Source organism: Caretta caretta, chromosome 3 (genome assembly GCF_965140235.1).
Source record: "Caretta caretta isolate rCarCar2 chromosome 3, rCarCar1.hap1, whole genome shotgun sequence".
NCBI classification, from domain to species: Eukaryota; Metazoa; Chordata; order Testudines; family Cheloniidae; genus Caretta; species Caretta caretta.
Window position 1 is genome coordinate 202,274,740 of NC_134208.1, and position 25,534 is coordinate 202,300,273.

At 44.6% G+C, this 25,534-nt stretch overlaps 1 protein-coding gene across 7 annotated transcripts in view; it reads right to left on the reverse strand.

Annotated features, from left to right (window-relative positions):
* Positions 1–25,534, reverse strand: part of PLCB1 (phospholipase C beta 1) — a 666,388-nt gene that overhangs the window by 17,642 nt on the left and 623,212 nt on the right. For 3 of the 7 annotated variants that reach the window (XM_048842561.2, XM_048842562.2, XM_048842564.2), the window contains exon 32: positions 24,358–24,405. The exons of 2 other annotated variants lie outside the window; for them this stretch is intronic. In XM_048842561.2, coding sequence (XP_048698518.1) covers positions 24,358–24,405 — 48 coding nt within the window. Of the gene's footprint in view, positions 1–21,069; positions 21,135–24,357; positions 24,406–25,534 lie in introns of all 7 variants that reach the window. 2 more of the 7 variants (XM_048842566.2, XM_048842567.2) reach the window with 2 other exon arrangements.

Below are 25,534 nucleotides of genomic sequence, written 5' to 3' on the forward strand. Positions count from 1 at the left end.
TTTCTCGCACAGCAGCTGATGAGAAAGTCTATCCAGAGTCTGACCTTGTACTGATCAGCGTGGCCTCTGAGACCCTGATATTAACCATCCAAATGTGCATGTGAGGATTACAGGTATAGCCAAATGCTCAAATCAGCTAGAAAGAACAGGGTAATGCACTTCTTTTATGTGGCAATACCCATCGTGTTTACAGATGGAATGGCTACAGAGCATTACTCAGTGCTCTGAGTGGGAGCCGTGTTGGTCTGTATCAGCAAAAAGAATGAGGAGTACTTGTGGCATAAATTTGTTAGTCTCTAAGGTGCCACAAGGACTCCTGGTTGCTTATTACTCAGTGCTGTGATTCTAGCAGAGCTCCTTGATTTATCTCTCAGCTTAATGGCACACGGTAAAATTGCCACATTGATTAACAACTCCTTGAGTCCTTTCGAATCACTGCTCTCTTCTGCCTCTCAGTGTTATCGTCTCTCATAAATTCTGTAGCGTCAAAAGATTATTTTAAACGGTATAAACGAGTGAAACTTTTTGATAAAGTAACCTCCCTTTTCCACACCCCACCACCTACCTATGAGCATTGCACTTAGCAGACAAGTCCACACAGGAGCTTGGGGCGCTTTGTTTAAAAAGATTCTTTGTCACATAGTTGTTTACTAAAGAAGGTTTCTCTTAAAGTAAATATTAATTTGTACTGAACAGGTGCATATGTTAATTGGAGATAAATTAAATGTCAGATCAGCTCTCTCCAGGAAGGTTTGCACAAGTCTGGAATACTTTGAAATTTTTTTTCAAATAAGCTTTTTATTAACTTTTCTCTATCAAATGGCATAAAAACAAGAATAATTTTGCCCACTATGAAAACAAAACTACCTCTGGGACAAGACTCGACAACTGTTCAGCAGCGCCTGGCAACACTACACAAAAAATTAGAGCAGGAACATTATAGATTTTTGGGTAAAATTTTCAAGTGCACCTAAGTGGTTTAGGAGCCTAAACTCCATTTTTCAAAAGAGATGTAGGCACCTAGGAACCTACGTCCCATTGACTTTCAATGAGACTTAGGCTCAGAAGCCGAGATTTTTAAAGGCATTTAGGCATTGCTGCGCTTTTTAGCATTGCAACACTGAATTGATTTAGGAGCGTCAATCTCATTTTCAAAGTGATTTAGGAACTTCAGTACCTAATTCCCATTGACTGTCAATAAGAGTTTGGCTCCTAAGTGTCTCAATCACTTTTGAAAATGAGATATAAGCCCTGAAATCAGTTAGGCATTGCAACACTGAGAGCAGCAACGTCTACATTGCTTTAAAAATCTGGGCCCTAAGCCACACAGACCCACAGCACCTCTCAGTGATGCAGCGTTTGTGATGCTCTGAGTTTGAGTTTAGCAAACAGATAAGAGCCTGGCTACACTTGCAGATGTAGAGCGCTTTGAGTTAAACCAGCCTTCGGAGAGCACAGTAGGGAAAGCGCTGCAGTCTGTCCACACTGACCGCTTCAAGCGCACTGGCATGGCCACATCTGCGGCACTCGCAGCGGCATTGGGAGTGGCGCATTATGGGCAGCTATCCCAGCATGCAAGTGGCTGCAACTTGCTTTTCAAATGGGGGGCAGGTGGGGTGGAATGTGACAGGGAGTGTGTTGTGTGTATGTGGGGGGAGAGAGAGTGGGTTTTTGGGGGGCCGAGAGGATGTCAGCATCCTGTCTTGTGAGTTCAGACAGCAGCAGACCCCCCTCGCTCCCCCGCCTCTCTCTCTCACACACAGCATTCCACAGTAATGGTTGCTTTGTCTCGGAGCAGATAAGCAGCTGGCTGTCAGAAACGGAGCTTTCAAAGGGCATATCTGCATTCCTACAGCCGATTCCAAACAATGACAAGAATGGCCACTTGACTTAAGGGGATTATGGGACGTTTCCGGAGGCTGATCGGAGCGCAGTAAAGCAACACCTCGTTCACACTGGTGCTGCGGGACTCCAGCGAGGGCGCAGCAAACGTTATTCCACTCGCCGAGGTGGAGTACCAGCAGTGCTGTAGCCGCGGAGTCAGAGCGCTCTGTGCCTTGCCAGTGTGAGCGGGTAGTGAGCTAGTGCGCCCGGGGCTCCTTTATTGCGCTGTAACTCGCAAGTGTAGCCAAGCCCTAAGGCTCAGACTCTATTCACAACCTCATGTAATGGAACCTCGCTTCCCCCGACTGCACCACTCAGGTTCTTGGAGCCTTCAGTGCTCCCATCCTCCCATCTCTACACCCGAGAGAGGCGTGAAACCAAGCAGGAGTTAGTATAGCTAGAGGCTGAGGTACAGTATCAGCTGGGTGTTTAAAATACAAGCCTCTCTTCCCTCAGGCAGGTCTGTTTACAAACCAAGTCCTGTGGCGAAAGAGGCCTTCCCACAATGGATGGAGAACACTCCCATCCCAGTCACAGTGGTTGTGCCCCTATTACTTCCACGGCTGTTAGAGCACTGCAGGAATGCTGTCCCCTCATTGTGTGTATTTGTTTTCTTCCTTCTTTACTGATTTTTTTTTTAAAATCTCAAGCTGGGGACACCACTTTGGCACCACAGTCCCTTTAAACTATTCAGTGTCATTCCCAATTGTGCAGTCTGGCTGGGCAGTCAGACCATGGCCTTGGGGAAAAGGAAGATCTGGAATAACCCATCAAGCGTTCTGCAGATGGGAAATTCCCCTACTTCAAACCAGGAACAGCCATCACAGCTGCCTGTGGTACTTCTGAAGGTCAGCAGTACAGAGGGACTTTATCCTCGTCTAGTCACCTGCACTTGGGTACTGCTGAGGAGCAGATGAGCAATCCCATAGGGGCCTGATCCAGCACCCACTGAAGTGGATAGAAATCTTGCCATTGACCTTAAGTATGTCTTTGGTATGACGTTTTCCCATTCAGACTCCGAGTTCCATTTTGAGAGGATTTTAGTCTGGATCCAATATATTTATGGCCCTCCATCATATACATCCACAGTGGACATTAAACAGCATATTCTATGCAAGTGATGGGCTACATACGAGTAAAAAATGGCTGTTAAAAAAAATCTTGCCTGAGAGAGCCGTAAGACTTTTCTTCTCTACTTAGAGTCCAGCTCTGATGTCAAGTACATGTGCTTTACACTGGTGTCATGGTACCAACCTGAATGGAGTCTCTCCTGATTTACATCACCATAAAGGAGATAGAATCAGGCCTCTAGACTTTGCATTCTTTCTGGAAAAATGTAAGTCTCTGAATATTTTAGTTAGGTGCAGTACATGGATAAAAGGGATAATGCATAATGTCATTCTACCTTCTGCTTTTGTCAGGTGAGCTATACAATTCTAGACTGATGTAAAAAACAAACGTAAATCATACTGAGCATTTTAAATGGTTTTGAAAAGTAGCATGACAATCCGTTTCCTTCTAAAAGATTTCATAAAGCCGATTCGGGACTAAAAAAATAAAAAGCATTATTTAGCATGAAAGGACGGTGGTAATTTCATTACATTAACCTAAATTCTTCAGGTTTAGCGTTGTTAGCTTTTGAAAGGGAATTATTCCTTTTGAAACAAATCCCACGAGAGTTCTTCAACCCTGAGGGATTTGGAAGATACTAAGAGTGAGCTAAACTACAGTGCTCTCAATGCCTCAGAAGGAGGAGGAGTACCTTACCATACATGGATATCACCTATGAATTATAGCACATATTATTATCAGTTGTATTATTTATGTGACCATAGTGCTCACAAATCCCTGCTGAGGGGGAAGGGCTGCTCCTCTGGAAAATGGTCCCAGGCAAAAATGTTCAAATACTGGCAATGATGCACTTTTGGCCCAGAGACTTCCTCGAAGTTGGATCTGCTTCCTCCAGACTGCACTAGGGTCGAAATTTGGACCACTTAGGCTATGTCTACACTTGGACCCGGAGGTGTGATTCCCAGCTCAGGCAGACGTCGGTGTCCTAGCTCTCATCAAGCTAGCATGCTAAACACAGCGGTGTTGCTGCAGTCAAACAGGCAGCGGCAAGCGATGGTACGAGTTAGCCCTGCCGAGTGCGCATCTGCCTGAGCCCCCTTGGTACATATTGGGGTAGCTAGCCCAGGCCGCTGCTCGCCACCACCTGTGCTACCCCAGAGACCTCGCTACTTTTGTACGCCAGCTCGATGAGCACGTGGCAGGGACTCAAACTCTCAGCTCATGGCGCAGACATACCCGTGCATAAAGCCGCAGCACAGTCATTAAATAATCAAGCCAGGAATAAGCATGGACATTCCACGGGCTTGAGGTGAGTTGCCAAGTGCTGACATTAGATCTTGATTTGGCACCCCTGTCTCTGAAGGTGTCTGAATCCACTCACCCGTGTGGCCGCTGCTGCTGCAGAACCAGTATTGGTCTGGTGCTACACTCTGCAGTAGCAGTCCTCCCATAGGCTCTGACGTTTATTCTCCCCTGGGGGTGCTGCACCCCCACTGTGGCCCAAGGCCCCGCCCCTTCCCCCCGAGGCCCCACCCACACCCCACCTCTTCCTTACCCTGCTCCGCCCCCTCCCCCAAAGCTCCTGCCCACCTGCTGCTCTCCACCCTCCCCCAAGTGCCTCCCTCAGCTGCCAAACAGCTGATCAGCCACGCCTCCGAACAGCTGATCGATGGTGATTCCGAACAGCTGATCGTGGCACCATGGAACAGCTGTGGCTGGTAGGTGCTGAGCACCCACTACTTTTTTCCCCGTGGGTGTTTGAGCCCTGGTGCCCAGATGGAGTCGGCACCTATGGGCCCACCAGTCACTTACAGGAAGAGGTGCCCCAGCAAGCACCAGTTTAGTACAACTTAGTGATGCCACAATGGTGAGTGGATTACAAATCAACAGGAATATATAATAACATGGAAAACGTGCAAGTTATGCACATGACATGTTTACATAATGTGTTCCCTTGTCTTCCTCTCCTTTCAGCTCTTCCAAACGTCATGTCACCCACCTGTTTTGCCTGGTCTTTGTTTGTCAGTTCTCTGACGTAAGGACTCTTTTACTGTATGTTTATACAGTGTCCAATATAATGGGGTCCTGTTCTGATAGTTTTGTATGGTAATAGCACCCAATCAATGACTAATTAATACATATTTGTTACTAATCATTAATAACAATTCCTAGCTTAAAGGTAGAAAATGCTGGAATGATAGAGGGACAACTGACAGGGAAGAATATAAACAGGATCAAAGAGAGTCCCCTCATGTGCAGAAAAGGAAAGGGAGAATCTTTAACTCAGTTGTACTTTGACTGACAGCAGCTTGCTAATTGTTCAGTGATTCAGACAGAGGGCGAGGGAGTCTATCTAGATTTTCTCTCGGCATGCAAGTCAGATCCCTAAATAATTCACATTCGTTTGCAAGTTATTCTTGCAGAAGGTGTTGAATTGTAACTGTTTAAGGGCAAGTGACAGCTTGTTTTTTATTTTCTGAACAGACAAAAATTAGAACAGACAAGATAGACCTAAATATATCAGGATAACCCCAACATGAACAGGCTAAATATTATCCGTTCAGGATATTATCTGAAGCAGATGTATGTCTGGAGTTGAAGTGCTGTGCATATTTTGCTTAAAATTTTTGTTAGGGCTTGATGCCCATGTTATCGAGGAAAGTTCAGAAGCTGAAAAATATGCTTTTTCCCAAGCAGATCGTATAGCTTCTAGTAGAGATTAAAGTGGCAAATTCAAATCGAGATAGCAGGAGAGAGGACAATCACACTCCACACATCCAGTATTTTGGAGATATAGATATAAGGGATCGCTAATTCCCCGCTATTCGCTATTATGCATGATGATGGGCAAAGAAGCATAAAATGAGGTAGAAAGCCCCAAAAGGAGCAGAAAGGGCAGAAACAGCAGTAAGGCATGACTCCCCCACCTATCCCTGGGGCCTGTGAAGGCCCTCTATGCTAGATCTGTGTCTGGTCAGTGCTCAGCGGCTCATGAGGGTGGAGGAATGAGAAGGTGTGTCAGGGGAAGGGGTAGAGAGGAGGAGCAGCTGCTCTGTATGGCATACTCCCCTCTCTGACTGGCAGAATTTCTGTTAGAATACAGAGGGGAAGCTACTGCTGTTCCAAGTGGTTTTATTGCCTTTTGTTCCATGCTGTGTCCACTCAACCATGGAAGGGGAGAAGACTTTAGGCACAGCAGGCTGGCCAAGGACAGCATGGATGCCAAGGGAGAGAGAATGGCTGCTAGACATTAGTACAGAGGAAACCCTCCATGTCATTGGGACTTTCTTTCTGCACAGATCCCACAGATCCATGAGGTTTAGAAGCTACCACCCTTGCTTCCTCCAGGGTCATCCAGGCACTACGAGGAACCTGTAAGACAGATCCTCAGCTGAGGCCTGATCCAAAGCCTACTGAAGTCAATGAAAGTCTTTCCAATGGTTTAAATGGATTTTGGATTCAGTCCCTGGTGTAAATCTGGCATATTCCCATTAAAGTAGGCCAGGTCTACTCCAGCTGAGTATGTGGCCGGATGTGAGGTGAACCCTATGGAGTTTCTCCAAGTCTTCTGTTCCCTTTGTCCGAGATATACCACAGGAGGGTATAATGTGGTCCCTAGGAATGTCCTTTGCTTTCTGTCTGAATCTAATTTCTATTCTTGACTATTTGTAACTTTAAGCTCTTTAAGTTTTGTTCTTACCAATCCCTCTCCTGCTTCTGTGCCGCCCTTTTTTTTCAGATGCCAAGAATGTCTGTTTGAAGAGAGATTTATTTTGTTAGACCCCTGCTACTGTTATCACACTTGACATCTCCCAAGTGCATTAAAAGGCTCTTTCAGTTCATGCATGTTTAGAATGTATTCTGTGATGGCAATTCTGATCACAATCTAGCTGGAGACAAGTTGAATGTATACTAGAAAAAACACAACCTGCCATGATCACATTATTTTGGGAATTGTAAAACGTTGGTTGATTGATTAATGGCTCTATTTACAATACATCAGATTGCATAGTTTTATTTAGGATACCAGACAGTTATCTTTTTCTTTGGGAAGAGCTCAAGTGGTGATAGGGAAGTATCAGCTATGAGATGAGCGAGGTTGTAAATTTAAAAAACTCTTTTTTAAAAACTATGACTTGTAAAACTTCATCTTGGCTGACCCATCCATGAACATGGATTTCAAAATGTAGAAAAAAGGCATGCAATATTAGCACTAATAAGTACGACTGAATAATTAAATTATTTTGCTACTTTTACAACAGCGATAGGATTATTCTGAATTAGTTACATAAATCGTTCCTAAAATTTCCTATCACTCTTATGTTATTTAAAATTTCTTACACATCAATTAGTTTGAAATAATAAGACTTTAGGCTATCCATTAATTGCTGCACTGTAGACATGACCTGTATTTAACGTTCTGCAATGAAAATTAAGCTGAAGCAACAAAGAATCTTGGCTAACAGAAAAGGTTTCTTCAGCCTTCAAATAACAAAGAAAAGTTAATGGGAGCAATGAATACACAAGAGACTCTTTGTCAGTTTACCATTTTCTGCTGTTACACGCTAAGACAGATTGCTGCAGCTATAAGCTTTTATCTACAGATGTTTAACACATATTGTTGTATTTTCCATGTATTCTTTCCAGATTATACAGTATAACTACTTTCTGCCAAAAGTCCGGTGCTGAAAGAAACATATTATTCATGTAAAGGAAGGCCAGCTTCATAAATAAGTCCAAGGACTTATTTGTTTGAGAAACTTCACTTAGAAGATACTGCAATAGACTACTCCTGGGAGAATTCTGCGCCACTGTGTGTGCGCAGAATTCATGCCCTGTACAGATTTCTTTGCTTCCCTGCAGAAAAATGACTTTCTGACAGGGAAGCAAAGGGAAGCTTCAAGAGCAGTCACACATCGCTCCCTAGTAGTGCAGATACATTGTTTCAGGCACCTGGAGCAGCCTGTGGAGAGGAAAATCACTGTGGGGCTGGGGACACCCCAGCCAGTGGCTTCTATTCTGAGCCGGGATCAGCTGCTAGTCCTGGCTGGGCTGGAGGCAGGAGAGGATGGGACTTCCTTTTCCCCTGCAAGGAGTGGCTGGGGCTGTGAAAGACTCACCCCCAGAAACCTCCCCCAGCTGCAGGAAGCTCAGCATCCCCCCCTGTTTCTTGGCCCCATCGCTCTTCAGCTGTGGGGGGAGGGGACACTGTATGGGGAGCGGCTTCCCCCCCGCATCCACCCAACCCTTGTGAATCCAGACCTCCCATACCCAGACACCCCTGCCAAGCGTCACCCAGTACATCCAGAATACCCCTAGCCCTCCATACCCAAACCCCACCCTACTGCACCTCAACCCCTGCCCTCAAATCTCCTGCCTCCGGATCCTCACTCTTGCACTGAGACCACCGCCTACTGAGCTCCTGGCACTCAAACCCCCACTCTGACAAGCCCCACACCCCTGCACCACCCTGAGCCCCCACATCCAGACCCCCATGCCACTGACCCCCCAATTAGCTGCACCCAGACTCCCACCCCACTAATTCCCTATCACCCAGATACCCCTGCTGAGACCCCCACACCCAGACCCCTCTGCTGAGCCCCAATCACCTTCACCTGGAAGCCCCTGCAGAATCCCATTGCCCCTGCACCTGGAACCCCAGCCCCCAACGAGCCTCTGTGCATCCAGATCCCCCCACACCTAGACCCTCCACTGAGCTGCCTGCACCCAGATTGTCCCACATGGAATCCTCTCACCCCACACCTGGATCCCCCCACACTGAGCCCCTCCACACTTGGATCCTGCCTGTTGAGCCTGTCTGCCCTATCCCTGGTGCACCTGGTGCAGAGGGGCAGGGCCCCAGGGTGTTTCTGGGTCTTCTGCTGTGTTAGGGTCGGGTGCAGCCTCACTGCTGAGTCTGGGTTCCGGGGGTGGGGTTGGGGCTGCAGGGTGATCTCCCACCTTCGTGCAGCCAGTGGCCTGTGCTTCCCACTGTCATGCTGGATCCTCTGCATTCATTTATTGACAAATGAAACTCACAGAATTTTAAAATATTGGGTGCAGAATTTTTAATTTTTTGGTGCAGAATGCCCTCAGAAATAATAGATATATAAGGTAAATGTGGATGGGGGAGCTTTAAATAGTTCAGTCAGTGCTCTTGCTTTTCTGTTAGCTAACGGAGATGGGTTTATTGGAGAGACACGTTGTCTACACACATGGGGAATTCACAGTTCTTAATTTTTATCTGCCTGCTGTTGTGGCTCACTGAGAAGCTGTTAAACTGCCTTGATCCCTTTGTAAAAGAGGCCTTAAGACAGCTGAAGTTCTCCTTCAGAGCCAGCCTTCTGCTCTGTTCATGTACTAAAGCCACATTCTAGCATCTGTGACACCACAGCTGGTTTCAGGCTAGCAACTTGTAATGTCACACCCCATGGATTGCAGCATCAGTCATCAGGATCTGACTGCTTACAGAGAAGGGGAATTGGAAACATTAAAATATTATAAAAAGAAGAGAAACTAGCCCAAGATGAATAATTAGGAAGGCTGGAAGGGGACACAGGAGAAAACTGCTCTCCTCTCAATTATTTTAAAAGCAGAATATGCTATAATCAGGACCCCCTGTAATCTGGCCACGCAGAATTCATCTTGTGCCACAGAACTGTGCTTGAGAATCTCAGCTTTCATTTTTAAAAATTGTTTCTAGCACATGCTATTGCAGATATATACTTAGGTGATGTTTCAAGTGAAAACCTATGCAGTGATGCCTGTCTGAATCTGCAGAGAGCCTGAAACAATAGCTCTAAGAGATGTGAATTGCCCCAATTCCCATGGACTCTGCTACTACAATTGGCATTCTCCCAAGATACTGCGGAATTTGCAGTTTTGTGCCTGTCTCCCTGCCCCAGCCCTGCCAAGATCTGCCTTGTCTTCTCCAGCTTTGTTCTCAAGGCTTCCTGCACTGTTTGTTGGAGCCAGGCTTTGGGGAGCTAGGATGGGAGTCCAGCTTGCAGGCAGGGAATGTGGGAGCCAGAAGTGTAGACTTGTAAGCTGGGTCTGGTAAGCCAGGGAGATAAGCTGCTGAAGTTGGCTACCAGGATCCCACTTCTCTGGCATACATGAAAGCAAAGAGGTAGTCAGCCAGGCCATCTGGACAACACCGCAGAAGCCAAGGCCTAGGGAGTGGAGCTGGGTCGTAGAACACAGCAAACAAAACCCATCTTTAAAATAAAATCATGGTCAAAAATAACCGTGGATGATTTTTTTCACCAATGAGTATTTTCAAGCATGTGCCATGGTTTGTTCAGTGGGGGTGGGGGTAGGAATAAATGGTATTCTAGGGCGATAGGGTAAGTTAACAATGAAGCAGACTTTAGCGGTTGTTGCCAGAGAATTTGGTCCCATTGTGCTGCTGAGGACGTTGTGTATTGAGAAAGTGACTGACGGTGAGTTATAATTCTCAGAATCTTATACCCCTCAGCTCCATTCGACATTCTACACTGATACCTCTAATGTGTTTTAATGGCCTTTTCTGCAGCAGTATCCACTGTATGCAATAAAAGGCACATTACTAAAAGAACGGTGGAGGAGTTTAATTCCCATAAATGTCATTAGTTCTAACAGGAGTACTGACTCTAAAGTCCTAAACCCTGCACCGAAAATTTTGCCTTTGTAGCATTTACACAGAAACGAGTGTTTTAAAAGCAGGTACCTTAGACTGTGAATTCTCTAGATTACCGACCATATCCTTGTAAGGGTTTGTACAACTTGTAGAATGGAACGCTCATTCTGATCGGTGCCTCTGGATTCTACCGTAATGTACCTATTGAATAGTAACTACTGTAAGTTTTAATCTTTACTAATCACTTCTGAAACATTGAAGTTCAGTATCAACTATTTGCGGAAATAATCCCTCCTACATATTGCATGGTATGTATTTTATTTATGTGTTTTTAACACCTACTGCATGAAAATAAAGATGTCAGAATGTGATCTGCGAAGTGCAATATTATTCCCATAAGCCATGCTGTCACTAGATATAGCAGCTGACACTACGCCAGGCAGAATTCCAGCTCCACACAACAGCGCTTGCAAATTTTAGCCTGCGGCGCTGATTCAGGAAAGCATCCTGATGCAGAACTGCGCTCAAACTTGTGGTCAAAGCCCACTGAAGGACTTTAGAATGTGATTAATGTTAAATATGGGCTTCAATGCTGTCCTGAACAGGGACTGATTTACGCATGTATGTAAAAGCTTTCCTGAATCATGGCTTCTGGTACGAGTAAATTATGGCAGTACTCACTAGCTGCTAGTAGCCAGGCTCTCGATAGGGGCTCGCTTCAGCCTTTCTTATGAAGCCCCGTGTACAGTACAGACTTGTGACTGTATCTCCTCCTATTCTTTCTTAAAATCATCAAATTAGTCCTCTTATTGCTGGCATCTGTCAATCACAATGTCATTAACCAGAGGAAAGAAAATTCCCCCTACACCTCTGTGTAGCAGAATACAGTAGGTAGTTAAGTCAGTGAATTGCTGCATGAAGTTATGCAACTAGATCCGATGAATTCAGCTAGATTGCTGCATGCCTAACTACCATCAATGCTAATGAGAGTTATGTGCATCTGTTACAAGTGGGCATACACTTTGGCCATGAATTCTGCTGAAGCAAAATCTGATGCTATCTCATGTGGGAGTAAGGGCCATGTGATGCCCTGAAGGGATTCCCACTCCTCTCCCTATGTCTGTAAAGCTTGCCCTCTTTCCATTTTGCAGAGCATCTACTGGGGCAAGGGTGAGCTTGGGGGCTCAAAATGACCCTTACCCTTTCGTTGCAGAGGACTTGGTGGGCATTGGAGGGGCTGTGCTGTCATTCTTCCACCGCTCTCCCCAAACACCTGTCCTATTGGCTCTGGAGAAGGGGAGATCCTTGGGCTGATGGGCCCATTCACTGCATTTTGGAGCGGTCTATTGGATGTGCACTACTTGGTGCATTCTGTCTCCCAACTTTTACTCAGTTGGGTAGATCTCACCCCATGGTCCTTTCAGGCATAGTTTCCCCCAACCTCATTCCTTGGTGCCCTCACTGCCATGTAATGGGGTGAGCGAGGCAAGAGGGAGTCCCAGACTTCACCTCCAGGGGAAGGGATAGGTTTATCTGAGCAACTCCACGATGACACAGGGGTTTCCCCCTTGGGATCTGATTCGCTCTCCACAACTGGGGTAACTATTTGGACTGAATAGCCTTCACCCTTCCCACCCCCGTAACATGGCCCAAATGAGGAGATACTGATCAGGATTTGGCTCGTGTTCAGGACAGCACTGAAAACACAGAGAGAGACAGTCTAAAGGGGCAGCGGAAAGCACAGGGGCTGTCTGTGGAAGAAACCTGGAGAGAGATTTCTGGGTCAGGGTGCAGGCTGAAAAGAATACTCTTGGCGCTGAGAGCGAAAAAAGCTGTTTCCTGAAATGTGATTACTTTTGTGTTCAGAAAGAGTTCAGTTAAATGCTGGTACTGTGACAAAATTGGCCACAAAAAGAAGGATTCTTATAAATTTATGGCTGTCACAAGGGTCTCGTGAAAGCTTCTCTCCCACTTTGGGAAAGGGGGGAACACCAATCTGAAGGGGCAAAGCTTGGAAGTAAAAGGATCAGTCCCAGAATTTTTGTTTAGATGTGGGGCCATTAAACAACAGTAAAGTAAGTTGGACTATTGAGTCTGTAATAGGATCTGTGATGTATACAGGGGTAATTGACACAGGCTCAAACATTACAGTTATTAGACCAGACACTAAAGAGGCTAGGAATCCCAAACTGAACCACCTAATTGGTCTTCAGTGGACACAGAGACTGGGGTCAGGGAACCAGTTCAAAAACTGGGAAAACTGGGTTTGAAGATTGGACCTCTGAAATTGGAACAAGAAATCTGGGTGGCAGAAACAGTGGATGAGCTAATGATTAGCTTGGATTTCATTGTGGCTAATAACTGTGCAATCAATGCCAGGCAAGGTATCTTACAAATTCAGTCTGTGGAAATTCCTTATATAGATATGGCCCACATGAGACAAATGGTTTATAGGCAACTGGTTTGCAGTGAACTAATTGTTCTGCTCCGATGGGGTAGGAACCATTATAACAGCTACATGCCATGGTAGCTTTTCAGCAAGGGCAAGATGCGGAGTTTTGAAATCTGTTTTGAGACTTAGGGTCTTGGGGGAATCTTAGCCAGTAAGATCTTGTGGATCTGAAACAAGAACTGAGCCCCACTTGTTTGTGGCAGGGTTCTGACAAACAGGAAATTGTAAACAAAGGGATGCAGTTGCGATACGTGAGAGATCTGGTAAACACTGGTAGAGAAGACAATTACAAAGGAATAAAGGTGAACTCCAAGAGTTTCTATTGGATTTGTTCCAGCTCAGTACAGCACACTTAAATGAGGACTAGCAGAACAGTCTACAGTGCTTTCCGGTAAGGAATCAGGAGTTCTCCCGATCTAACAAAGATATATGTTGTATTGCACTGGTCCGGCCCAAGGGTAATACTGGGGGGAACAGACCCATTAAAAAGCCACCTCACCTACCTGTAGCAAAAAGGGAAGGTGCACTACAGGGCATCAAGGAAATGTATCAGGAAGGCATAATCAAGCCTGCTTGGGCCTCACCCATAAGCCTCACTCATAGTTCTGGTTATGAAAAAGGATGGCAGCCCCAGTTTCTGTGTGGACTACAGAAAAATATCTGAAGTCACTTTCAAGGATTCTTATGTATTATCATGAATGGACGATACCCTGGATGCTGTAGCAGGTTCAGTCTGGTTTTCCACACTGACATTTAAAAGTGGATATTGGAAGTGGATCCAGAACGGAGCTTGTGACAATTTAAAGTGATGGCTTTTGGCTTGTGCAATGCACCAGCCACAACTGAGAGGCTAATGGAGAGGGTATTACAAGCATGCCTCTCTCAGCCTGTCTGTTATACCTAGGGGATATCCTGGTGCTTGCGAAAACATTTGAGTGGGAACTAAAACATTTACCAATGGTCTGCGACAACCTGAAGGTGGCCAATTTGAAACTGAGCCCAACGAAATGAGAGTTGTTCCAAAAAGAGGTCTTCTACCTTGGGTACAACAAAATCAGCAAGCAGGGAATTTCCATTGACAAAAAAGGAAACTGAAGCTGTATAGAGCTGGCCAATGTGCCAGACACTCACAGATGTGCCATTTTATAGGGCGCTGCTCCTATGATAGACGGTTCAGTGGTGGGTTTGCCTATATTGCGAAACCACTGCAGACGTTGGGTGAGAAAGGGAGCCATTTCAGTGGTCAACAGGGATGATGTAGCATTCGGAGAGCTGAAAAGTGCCATTGTTCCTGCTCCTGTCTTGGACTATCCATGTTTCAAAACCCGTTTTGTATTGGACATGGATGCTGGTGCTTATGGTCTGGGGCCAGTATGGACACAAGAACACAAGGGACTTAAGAGAGTGACAGCTTGTTACAACAGAAGTCTAAATTTTCCTAAGAAATTATTGTACCACCTGAAAGGAACTCTTAGCCGTGGTTAAATCCACAGAACATTTTCCGCACTATTTGCATGGGAGGAAGTTTATGGTCAGGACAGAGCAGGCTTCCCTGCAGTGGCTCTTTAGAGTCACAAGTCCTGAGGGATAGCTTGCCAGGTGGCTGGAGAAACTGCAGTGCTATGATTTCACAGCCACACACAGGCCTGGCCATGAGCGTGATAATGCTGCTGCCTTATCCAGACAGTCTTGTTGGGAGGCTAATTACCAACGCTGCCCCAAGCAGGAGAGCAAGGAACTAGCCGCTCAAAAAGATGAGTGTGCCGCTCTTCCTCTAATTCGCAGAAGGGCCCATGTTCCTATTTCATCCATTAGAGTAACCGGGCTGGGGCTAAAGTATGTGTCCCAGAGCAACTAAAAACTTCTCAAAGAGAGACCCTGATATCAGGATAGTGTGTGATTGGAAAATCAACTGGAAAATGCACCCACCCTGGAATGCAATGTAACAATGCCACAGTAAAAGTTGTCTGGTCACAGTAGGAAAGCTAAAGGCTTAAAGATGAAATATTGTATAGGAGATGGGAAAAAGCAGCAAGTGATGGACACAGGTAGCAGCTGTTTGTACCAGATGCAATGAAATAGGAGGGTCTGAGGTGATGTCATGATCTTAAAACTGCTGGACACTGGGGGGTTGCAAAAAACTTAGCCAAGGTCAGGGAGAATTTCTATTGGGTAACATGCAGGCAGGGTGCAGAAATTGGTGCAGGAAATGTGATGCCTGCATTGCAAAGGAGGGCCCCCCTAAAACTGGGAAAGCCCCTTTGCAGCAGCATCTTGTGGGGGTGCCAAAGGAGTGCATTGCCACTGATGTTCTTAGGCCCTTGACTGAGACAGAGGCTGGCAATCAATACTTGATGACAGCTATGGACTGCTTCACAAAATGGCCTCAGGCTTATCTAATAAGAAACCAAGAGGTTGTGACAGTAGCAGACGAGTGAATGAATTCTTCACCAGATTTTGGGGCCCAGGCAAGTTATGGATTAAGAGAGAATCTCTGAATCCAATGTGTTTCACCAGGTTTGTGAGATTCTAGGATCCACAAAATTTGCACCATCTCAGCACACCCCCAATCTGATGGGGTGATGGCTAGGTTCAACAGAACTCTGGGGGTTCAGCTGGCTACCTTGCTGAACAGCATCAAAGAACTAGCACCAGCATATCCCATTCCTTTTGATGGTTTATAGAACAGCAGTTAATGAGAGTAAGAAGTGTACCCTAGCATTCCTCATGTTTGGACGTGAGCTAAGGACCCCAGGAAACCTGTTGTATGGAGTTCCTGGAGAGGAACAAAGGGATTTGAACCATGGGGACTACCCTACATTCCAAAACTGAAAAAAATCACACCTTTGGCTAGGGAATATCTGAGGATCGCCTCTGTCAAAATGAAAAAACTGTGTGATGTAAGGTCATCTGAGGAAACCTTTAAAAGGAGGAACCTGGTCTGGTTCCACAATCCTAGAAGAAAGAAGGGTAGGAGGCCTAAACTGGATAAACTTTGGGAGGGAACCCTATAGAGTACTGACCCAAATCAATGAAATGGTATACACTGTATTGTTGGGTCACAGGACTAAACCCAACATTATCCATAAGAACCCTCTGAGAAGATACTGGAGGACAGAATTTCAGTTTTGCTGCCCTCTGAATCTGAAAATGTAGCTGTGGAACTCGAGACTGGAAAAGTTGTTACAGAGTGAATTCTCCTCGAGGGTGTGGTCTGCCTCAGCCAGCAAATTCCACATAAACAATAGGCAGTCTTTAGGGTCTGGTTGACATGAAACCCAGGGAGAGAAGAGAGATTTGGGAGGAAATAAAATTCCTTTGGGTTGGTGATGTGAAAACATCTTGACAGAAAGACACCGAACATATGTAAATAGTTAACCTTGTATCATTCTGAACGTTTAAAAATATTTCCGTTTGGAATGGGGCTGGTGAGTGTCACCGTTTTAAGCCTCACTGGGACAACAGGTGAAGCTGAGGTGTGTGTATGTGGGGGGTGTTGTTATGATCTGGGTGACACATTTTTATGGACTGAGGTTGATGGGTGTGAGCCAACCCTTTAATTAACAAGACTGTAAGCATAAGGCCCACCTAAGACAAAAGAAGTCTGTGGCCCTGCCCAGGAGCTTTTGCTGAACATTGTTTTGGGCACGTGTTTGTGTGTGGGAAGTCAGAACAAAAAGTAACTGCCTACAGACAAAAAGGACTGGGGGGAGGGGTGGGGGTGGAGAGAGAGACCACGTAAGGAGTGCTACTTGAAAGAATGGTGGCTGACCATGGAAAAACCCTGGGAAGAGATTTTTGGGTTGGGGTGCAAGCTGAAAAGAGTGCCTTTTGTGCTGTAAGCAAAAGTAGTTGTTTTATGCTACTTGGTTCCTTCTGCACTCAGAAAACACTGGGTTTTGTACATTCCTTGTCAATAAAAAAGACTGCATCAAAGAAAATACCAGACTCCATCAATTTCTCCTTCCAACTGGAACATCGCACAGGGCCTGAACATTGCCGAGCTGCTCAGGTCAAAAGGGGGCAGCAATCTTGAACACTATTATTTCTGACTTTCAGAATGTTAGTTGAGTTATTTCAAAGAAACTGAGCGCTAGTCTAGCCCTTCAGCTTTTCAGGAAAGAAGAGAGTACATCTTCGAGAAGCAGAAATCAATATCCTCATGACATTTGCATAAAAACAAAGAACTATCAGCTCCCTGGCAAACTGTTGCCAATGTAATAATGCTGTCTCCCGTAAGTCACCCGGGCTGTCCCTTCTGCACATCATCAGGTACCGAGGTATTTATTATGCTCTCACAGTTCTACTTGCTTTTGTTGCAACAAGTTTGCTCATGAAAATGCTTGTCCAATGCTTTCCAGTGTATCGATAGTTGAACCGAGAGCTCATGACAAGCAAGGACCAGCCCTAGTTTTGTGGCCTAATTCTGCCAAGCTGAGAGAAGACAACTAAGCACAATTTAGAGTGAAATATCTGCTTTAAACACATTGTATTTTACAAGTTCATTATTCTCTTTGCAAGAGATCTTACAACAACTAAAACCATTTATATAAGAGATTATAAGCGTGCATTAGTATGTTTAGATACTAGGGTTGCAAATTTTCTAATCACACAAAACCGAACACCCCCACCACGCCTCTTCTCCGAGGCCCCGCCCTGGCTCACTCCATACCCCCCACCCCAACGCTCACTCTTCCCCACCCTCACTCACTTTCACTGGGCTGGGGTGGGGGGGGGGTACGGGTTCTGGGCTGGAGGTGCAGGCTCTGGGGTGGGGCTGGGGATGAGGGGTTTGGGTTTCAGGAGGGGACACCGGGCTGGGCCAGGTGGTTGGGGTGAGGGCTTCGGGGTACAGGAGGGGGCTCCGGGCTGGGCCATGAGGTTGGGGGGCAGGGAGGTGCGGGGTCCTAGCAGTGCTTACCGTGGCTCCGAGGAAGCGGCCGCCAGGTCCCTGCAGCCTCTAGGCACATGGGCGGCCAGGTGGCTCTGAGTAGTGCATGCTGCCTTCGCGCCCGCAAGCACCACCCCCTGCAGGTCCCATTGGTAGTCCCTGGTGGCTGCTTCCAGGAGCAGCGTGGAGCCAGGGCAGAAAGGGAGTCTGCCCTAGCCCCGGGCCCCCATTGAGCTGCTGCCCAGACTTTTATCGGCCCGGTTGGCAGTGCCGACCGGAGCCGGCAGGGTCCCTTTTCGACTGGGGAAAACCAGACGCCTGACAACCCTAATAGATACGTGAAGACTATGGTAGAGTCCACGTGGTCAGAAGACTGATCATGCACATCAGAAAACCAATGTGGCTCAAATTAAGGTGGCATTTTAAGCATCAGTAAACATATACATTATTTATTATTTCTATTACAGTAGAACCTAGAGGCCAGGGCCCCAAACTGCTGTCATCACGGCAAATCCCAAAGGGATGTAGCCACCTTGCAGACTGACTGTTGCCTGGATCAATCTCTAACTAGGTCCTGACGATGGTCCCAATATGGTAGGCTCTATACGAACATATAATATCCTTTATTTCAAACAGGAATTAATTCAGGGAAGTCCTATGGCCTGTGTTATACACAGATGACTCAACTGGTCCCTTCTAGCTTTATAATCTATGAAGCTGTGAAGAGACAGTCCCTCCCTCAAAGCCTTTACAATCTAATTGTAAGACTACAGAAAACAGGTGGCTAAAACAACACATGGGGGGAGCACAAGGAAGCAATGAAATGATTGTGGCCAGCATGGAAAACAGAGATCAAAGCAACCAAGAGGCCTAACCACTGTTTGACTTTGTTGTAGCCATCACAGTAGAAAGGAGAGTAACTCCAGATCCAAACAAGATGTGATCTTGAGCTACTGAGGGCAAGGATTATGAATTACAGAAAGAGAGAGATATTTACTTTCAAGGTGCATAGGAACCTTGTGTTAAAAAATTCAGAGGAGAGCTATAGAGATTGCAGTAAATTAAGTCTTTTCTCCGTACACTACTGTCAGAACACTTCCCCACCACAGATCTCTGTCTCGGCTGTGCCACCTTGTGTGGCCCAATCACCTCCTTCTTTAAGATTAAAGAAAAGGAATACTTGTGGCACCTTAGAGACTAACCAATTTATTTGAGCATGAGCTTTCGTGAGCTACAGCTCACTTCATTGGACTGTAGCTCACGAAAGCTCATGCTCAAATAAATTGGTTAGTCTCTAAGGTGCCACAAGTACTCCTTTTCTTTTTGCGAATACAGACTAACACGGCTGTTACTCTGAAACCTGTTCTTTAAGATTAGATGTCTGGGGTCCCCCTCCAAATATCTGTACCCATCAATTGCAACACCCTGCATTTTTAAAGATTATGCACTAACTTGTGGCTTTGCCAAAGCCCGGAGAAAGGGGCAGCAACATGTGGTTGTGCTTCCTCAGAAGCACACTGGTAACTAGATTGTGACTCAGAGTCAAAATCGGCCTCTTGGAGGGCTGGGGTGAGTACCTGCAGCGGACTGACAGCTGGCACAAATGGCTTCACTTGTGTGTGTTCCACTCACTCCTCAGCCCTTGGCTTCCTCCCTCTCTACCTGGACAGAAGGAGGAGAAGTAGCAGCTCTGTGAAGGCTGTTGCCCCTTGCTCCCTGGCACCATATGGCCCTAAAAATATGAAAAACACTGAAAAATATGTATTGTATGCAAACAAAGGTAAGTGCCTTCCTAGAGATTATCTGAAATCCTTTACTATGGGAACTCTCCAATGGGAAGTTATGTTCTGTTACAATACTTAGTTTTCCCAAGTCCCTTGCTAGTCCCCCCAAAGCGACAGTGCTTCAAAAGAACTTGTTCTTATTCCATCAGCAAGACACAACGCATATTAAAACATTCAGAAAGGTAGAATCAGGTAAATGGTAAAAGATCAGAACAAAGCAAACAAAAATGACTGATTAATAACCAAAGCAGTTTATTTCCATCCCCTAGACAGAAGAAAACCTGAGATCCCATGCACATCCGCATCTTCAAGCAGCTGTCCCAAGCCTCCTTCCTCCTACACAGTCATATCCCCACTGCCCTGTGACACACAATCAAACTCTTATCCCTTCTGCTAGGGCATTTTGAGCATCAACCCGTCTATAAAACAATTTAAAGAAAGAAATTATTTTCTTATACTCTACTTTCATCTGTCCTGGTGGGTGTGTCTGTCTTTTCCTCAGTCTTCTTCATTTCCACCAGAATAATTCCCCCCCTTTTGTCTCTTAATCTCTCCTGGTGGCTCCACTAATTCCCCCTTTCACTGCTTGCCACAATTTCCCCTACCTCTCCCGTCTCCTCTCCCGTCTCCGTCTTACCTCTCTTCTCCTTTCCATCCCTAAGATCTGTTGCCTTGGCACTCTCTTCTCTACCCTATTATCTTCTGTTCCTCCTTCTTTCCTAACAACAATGCTTGAATCTCTCCCCTTCCCTCACGCCTCTAATGTTTTCTGTGCCCCACTCTGTCCCACTTTTTGCCTACAGTCCCTTCCCCTCTCTGATGCTGCCAGTCCTTGATGCCCTTCTCTGGAGACTTTAAGTTCCCTCTTTTCCTTCCCCATAATCTCTCTTTGCTTTTTCAGGGGACTTTCCAGTAGTCTATGGGAAACAGAGCATTGGCCTTCTCGTGGGTGGTCTCGAGGGAATGGGATTTTGACTCTGACTTGGCTGAGAGATGGAACAGAAGATGCTCAGATGATCAAAAAGGCAGTGGAGATGGCTGCCTGAAAAGCTTTTATACTCATGCTGCTACATGCATCTCTTGATCGCTGCATTAGAGGTGAGACAAAAGCATTACAAACAAAACAGTGGGGTGGAGTGTGAGGCAAAGAAGCCACAAACTGCTTTCCCAGTCTAAAAAGAGTATAACCACCAGTGGCAACATACGTTACGAAGCCAGCAGATAATAAAAGGATTCAAAACCTTCAGAGATTTCAGTTATCACGTGAACTAATGGGCAGTAAACTGTGGACCCCACCGACTCACGTTTTGACATGAAAAATGAAAACAACATGCGCATTTCTAGATAAGAAGGGGAACATTTCACTCACTTTCACTATAGTCTCATATTCCATTTCTACTTCTGTTTTTCCTCTACTTCTTGTTCTTCTATGCTCTTTAAAACAAAACCAAGGATCATTTCAATTTTCGGTGATTAGCAATTACTCTAAACTAAAATTACATAATTTTGTGCAGTACAAAAAAGTAACCTCTCTTTTATCTAGGCACATAATGAACAATAGAAAGATCACTCTGCCCTTCTGAGTGCTGGCTCATTAATATTTGACTGGTTGCTAGGATCACATTAGGCAGTGAATTTGACCGGTTGGTAGGAACACATTAGGCAGTCAAACCAATCTATGAAACATAACCTGTCACTCTTTATTAAAAAAGGACAATGTTTCAGCATGCTTCTGTGTGGGAGATCTGAGCTTGGGTGCAGCTGGAGCTCAGGCACATTGTCGAAAAAAAATTTCCTCAAGAAAGAGACATATTCTTTCGATAGGGGAAGAAAAGTATATTTCCATAAGGACAATGTCAATCAGCCATGCCACCTCGGTTCCTACTGGAAGGAGTATCTAAGGCCACTACAGATATATCACCTCTGCCTCTGATCATGCCAGATTTCTTAAACTAAGCGGGATTGGCCTTAATCAGTTCTTAGATAGGAGATTTTCAAGCAATACACAGAATGCTTCAGAAAGTGGTGCTAGAGAATCAACAGGTTGAACACTTCCTTTTGAGTCAGTATTTAACCAATGCCTGAGCAGAGGGAGCTACTGGGCATGATGCTGGAGGAGGTGACATTTTCAGGATAAAGTATAAGACCAATATTCTGATCCACCAAAGAGCCCTTAAAAAAACAAAACAAAATGAAACAAAAACACCTAAATTTGCATTTGATTCCCAGTGTCAAAATTCATATTTGGGTAATTTAAAAGAGTGGCAGGATTTTAATATTAGCCCACCCTGCTAGCAGGCATTGGAACCCTCCAGAGAGCTGCAGACTAATTATTGCTGACTCTCTGGGACAGGAGTAGCTCATTATACACCACCCCAAATGTAAAGGGGGTAAAGGTAGCCTTCTGTAAGAGAGTACAGGCCTGAGTCAGAGAGGCCCTGAAAGAAAGAACTCCAGCCTAGAAGCATCCAAAAAACTCCAAGGGGTCCACATACAGCAATTACCTTGAAGGTTATCTTTTTGTTAATAAAACTGTACTTCAGGAAGGGTAGCTTTTTGGAGCTGACTAAGGTGTAGCTTTTATTTGGAGCTGGATTAGAACACCATCAGTTTACATATAAATACATTTTCCCTACTAAAATTACTTTTCCACTTGCAATTGGCTGTGCATTCTTCGTCTATTTTCCTATACTGTTGTGTAGCATTGCTGTGTGGTAACAGCTGATATTTCACCCCAGCAGAGATTGCAGTGGGGAGTGATGTGATTGCTACATGTTGATGGTAGCTGCATGAATAAGGATTGCAGTTCTAGTTCTGTTTGTAGGAGTTAAAACTTTATGGCTATTTTTACAGTACAGTAGGTGCTATTAAAAGCTTGGGGTCTACCACACCATGCCATACATGGTGCTCCATATATTCAGAATGGGAAATATTACAGACACCACGGTATGTTTTAAATACATGGTGACACTGGGCCAAAGTCAGCCCTGGTATGATAGCTGGGCACACATTAATTAAAGTCAACGATGCTTGGTCCTTGCTGGTTGTCTGTTAAATTTGTTAAGAAAGCATTGAAAATAAACTTTTAAACTGAAATAGAAAGAAATGAGTAGCACAAAGGTCAGTGTTTTCATTTTCTATTCTAATGAAACCACTAATAAAGTTTATGTAACTTAATAGCCGAAGTAATACTTAAATTGATCATAAAATGTTTCCCCTTAAAGCATTTTTGTAAACTGATCATAATTACCAAGTCACATCCTTGGTAATGGTGAAGGGGGAGAAAAATGCATTTTATGCATTGTGTGCTCATCTTACATTCATTTGGATTTATAAATGTCTTGTAATTGAGTCACAGTGGAGAAAAAAATCATCATCAACTAACTTAATATGGCTGGATTTGAATGAAATTAATATGTAACAGAACTTACAAAGCCCTCCTATATTGCGTCACAATGAATGAATGAAACCACTTTATCTCTTTTCCCCTTGAACTCTCTTTCACCTTGGGCTGTAAAACTACTACATTAGCAGTGACATAAATGGTGTTGTAAGTTACATATTGGGTATAAGTTGGCCAGGAAATGGGCGCTCGTGAGAGTGGAGTTTGCAAAGTAAATCCATAATCTATGCGGAGGGAGCAGAATGTGGAGATTACAGCAGGAAAAATGGAGCAGTGAGAAGGTGAAATGTAAGGTGGGATGAGACGGCTGCTTTATTGTGCATATTTCCTTGTTACTTTTCCTGGGGCATTTTAATTTCTGGCCCTTTTGGCCTGGAACTTACACTGGTTTTGCATACCTGCTGACAGATAAATCAGTTGAAGTTGCATTATTTTAGCACTTGCCCCAGTTTTATGCCACAGTTATATGTGAGGTTTAAGTTACATTACCATTCTGTCACTGCAGAATTTGGCCTAGTTACTTCCAGGAGAGTTGCATCCATTACATAAGGTCTGAATTTGGCCCCTAGAATTTCCCTTAAAACAAACCTTGGAGCACACTAACTTCCATCCCAGGGCTAACTTATTTACTTTGTCTAATGCTCCTCCTGATCCTTACTTCAAGGATCTTATTTTTAGCCTACCTCCTGGGTAAGTGCACATTTGCGTTTGTGAAAAGGCGTTTGCTTTGCATGCAAGCGATCCCAATTTTACATACTCACAGGGCTAGAAAGGTATTCCTGTAGCCTTTTTTGTTCACAGGCGGGGATCTGGGTGTGCACACGGTGAGGGGCGTGTGCAAAGTGCATGCACATTTGCGAACATGCAAATACCACCTAGCTGGAAGCTGAAAATCAGGTTCAAAATGGCTAATCACTTCATAAAAGCAACATCCAAAAGTGACAATAAAACAATTCTCCTCTACCATACTTGGGATTTTCACCTTCATCAGTAGCAAGTACCCAAAACGCAGTCAATCAGATGTAACAGAGATATCTGTATAGCAGCTGTAGCTAACTGACAGCCTGAATTTCTCTGTGATATACAGTTACAAAATATGACACCCTAGTTTGAATTAAGGTGCACATAATTCAAATTCTACAATATTTTCAGAGCTTAGATAATGTATGTACTCTGCCAACATTGCTATTTTTTGATGCAATTAGCACAAGTGTATCAGACATTATAAATCATGTGTTGCACACTCATATTTACCACAGAGTGCTCGCTTGCTATGGAGTCCCAGTCAGCGAACAGGATTGTCTTGCAGCATAAGAAAGAGAGTCAGGAAGAAACACAAGAATTAAAATGAACTCCGAATTTGAAGCTCTTTTGATTTCATTTGTTATGACTACATTTATCGTATTGTAAGTTACATGGATCTTGTCTTTAAAAACCAGCAACTCCTTTGTTCTAGCAAGGAATTGATTTTAGTGGCCTTTGTGCATGCACGGTAGTCATGTTAAATGGCTTTTGGTGAAACATTTTAAATCTGCAGATAATTAATGCAACACAGACAGAATTTACTGCTTCCCAAATCATAAAAATGCACCTGAAGAGCTATTAGTCACAGTAATGTTCAGGGAACATCACAGAGAGAAGACACTAAGCTTCTGAACGACGGACTAGATCTTAGGAGATCAGAGTCAAATGAGTATATTTTTTCTGTTATCCATAATTAATTTGCAATGCTGTATTTTCCCAGCATTTATGTGGAGAAGCCCTACTATTATAGAAAGTGCAAAAATCATTCAGTGCATGATAAGCATTTAAAATGTGAAGGTTATAAACATGTTTCATTTTATCTGACAATAGTCAATGCGTGGCTATTCTGTACTGTCCCAAAGGCCATCAAAAAGAGTATTTTACATTTCTGGTCTCAGAGCTGTCATGAGGGGTTAGATGCTCTTCTGAGTTACGCAACTGTAAATCCAGTGGACAGCCACTGGAGTAAATGACGTTACTCCAGATTTACATCATCATCATCACAAATGAGAGCCAAATCTCACCCAGAGCACTGTGTACTTGGAATCCACAACAACAACCTGAAGCTTTGAGCCTGAAGCTTAAAATCAGTTCTGTCAATTTGGATTTTTTTTTCCTGATTATCCTTTATGGGCATCTTGAAAACATTACAAAGAAAAATGAATCACATTGTGGAAAATACAAAGGGAATACTAGCTACCAAAAACATTGTCTCATAACACCTTATTTGATTCTGTTTGCACAGTTCCTGACAAATCAGACTTTCTTCCCCAGTCTCTCAGCTGGCAACTCATTTGTACAGACACCACCCTAGCGTTTGGCCTAAAACAAGGGTTTCATGGCTGCTCAGGTCTGTGATAAGACCTCTTTGTTTGAGAAAGAGGAGAAGATTTTCAAAAAGGCCCAG